Here is a 2,130-nt window from a genome sequence, read left to right as displayed (position 1 = left end):
AATGTAAGGAACATTCTTCTCACTGATCACCAATGTAAGGAACATTCTTCTCACTGATCACCAATGTAAGGAACATTCTTCCCACTGATCACCACTGTAAGGAACATTCTTCTCACTGATCACCAATGTAAGGGACATTCTTCCCACTGATCACCAATGTAAGGGACATTCCTCCCACTGACCACCAATGTATGGAGCATTGTTTACAATAACAACCAATGTAAATAGCATATTTCTCTCTGACCACCAATGTAAGGAATATTCTTCCCAGTTGGCCACCAATATATTGAATATTCTTCCCACCTGACTAACAGTATATAAGGTGCATTTTTCCACTAACCACCAATGAATTGCTTTTAACAGGGGCTTCTCTCTAACCCTGAAAATAATTTTTTTTTTTTTTTTTTTTACTGATAAGACTCAATATTTATTTATTATATCAGTCCATTGATGGCAATAATGGTGTTTTTGGGTTCCTTGTATTCATGGAGGAAAGTAAGGCCATTTCAGATCCATTGTTGGGGTAGAGGGTAATTGTCCTCATTCTTCACAGGTAAGATGAAGTGGGGCACTTGTGGCACAGTTCCGGTTTTGTCTCGGTAGTGGTCTCTGTGTTGCTGAGCACTCTTTCTGAACTGGTCCAGCTCCTGGGTCCTGTTATGGTCTACGTGGTATCGGGACCAGTTAGGACTGTATAAGAACCTGTCCCAGCCACGGGATCGATTGCTCAGCACCAGTGCAGGGTCATTGGAGTAACTGGTAGGGAACTGTCCTCCTTTGCAGTAAGGACTCTGGCTTGAACTGAGAGCTGAGGAACGGAAATCCTGGAAGCAGCGCGCTGTGGTGTTTCCATACGTATCTCCATAAGTGAATGCCTCAGTTGGAATATGTCCACGGTACCCAGGCATGAGAGCAGGTGGGATGTAGGTGGCATTGTTGTGGGTGATCAATGTGCCGGCACTTCTGGACGCCATCTGTCACCCGGTGCCGTGACCAATGTGACTCACAGGGAAACCCAAGACCCTTGGCTGGAGGCTTCAGTACCCGGGACACACAGCTCTGTCCTGACACGCTAACCTGCGTCCCTGAAAATAATTTTAAAGGTTTATCCAGGATAAACAGGTTGAGAAAGACTGAATTATAGCATTTCCCTTCTCTCCTCCTTATAATAGGTTATGTAGGGAAGCGAAGGAAGGGTTGGAGGAGCTGGGCTAGCACAGACAGTAATTAGACAGGAACAGGAGGTGGCAATGGCATTCAAGGAGGGAGGTGGCTGTGGTAGGTAAGTACGCATTTAAAATACTTGATTTTTCTGTTCTTTTACCTGCAGCTTTTATAAGTTGAAGACAGGTAGCTGGATTCAGGTACACGTGCCTAACGTTAGGCAGGTGTACCGTATCCCATATACGCTACGCCGCCGTAAGTTAGAGAGGCAAGTGCTGTATTCACAAAGCACTTGCGTCCTAAGTTACGGCGGCGTAGCGTAAATGTGCCGGTGTAAGCGCGCCTAATTCAAATTGTGAAGAGGTGGGCGTGTTTTACGTAAATAAAGCATGACCCCACGTAAATGACGTTTTGAACGTGGACGTAACCCAGTGCGCGTGCTCCAACTTACGCTGCAAAGACTTATTGGTTTCGACATGAACGTAAATTACGCCCAGCCCCATTCACGGGCGACTTACGCAAACGACGTAAAAATGTAAAAATTTGACGCGGTTCCGACGTCCATACTTAACATTGGCTGCGCCATCTTTTTGGTGGAATAACTTTAGGCCTGGGAACGCCTTACGTAAACGGCGTATCTTTACTGCGACGGGCAAGCGTACGTTCGTGAATAGGCGTATCTCGCTGATTTACGCATTCTAGGCGTAAATCAGCGTACACGCCCCTAGCGGCCGGCGGAAATAGACAGCTAAGATCTGACGGCGCAGGCGGTCGTATCTTAGCTAGATTTAGGTGTATCTCAATTTGAGAATACACTTAAATATAGGACGGCGCAGATTCAGAGTTACGACCGCGTATCTACTGATACGCCGGCGTAACTCTACCTGAATCTGGCTAAGGGTCTCTTTAAAAGTGTTATAGAGGCAGAATGGAAAAGTTGATACATGGGTCTGTAGTTCAATCAAA

The 2,130-nt window shown here is 45.9% G+C and overlaps 1 protein-coding gene across 1 annotated transcript; it reads right to left on the bottom strand.

Annotated features, from left to right (window-relative positions):
• Positions 1–414: 414 nt before the first annotated feature.
• LOC120928714 (protein FAM166C A-like) lies at positions 415–1,078 on the bottom strand. The gene has a single exon (XM_040339710.1). It carries the CDS (start codon positions 972–974, stop codon positions 507–509), a length of 468 nt encoding a protein of 155 aa, XP_040195644.1. The 5' UTR covers positions 975–1,078; the 3' UTR covers positions 415–506.
• Positions 1,079–2,130: the final 1,052 nt, after the last annotated feature.

This window comes from Rana temporaria, chromosome 2 (assembly GCF_905171775.1).
Source record: "Rana temporaria chromosome 2, aRanTem1.1, whole genome shotgun sequence".
In the NCBI taxonomy this organism is placed as follows: domain Eukaryota; kingdom Metazoa; phylum Chordata; class Amphibia; order Anura; family Ranidae; genus Rana; species Rana temporaria.
Note: the sequence above shows the minus strand (reverse complement) of the source record. Positions and strands in the feature narration are given on the sequence as shown.

Bases quoted from the DNA above. Each gene is read 5' to 3' on its own strand.
- LOC120928714 (XM_040339710.1), bottom strand. From the start codon at position 974: ATGGCGTCCAGAAGTGCCGGCACATTGATCACCCACAACAATGCCACC.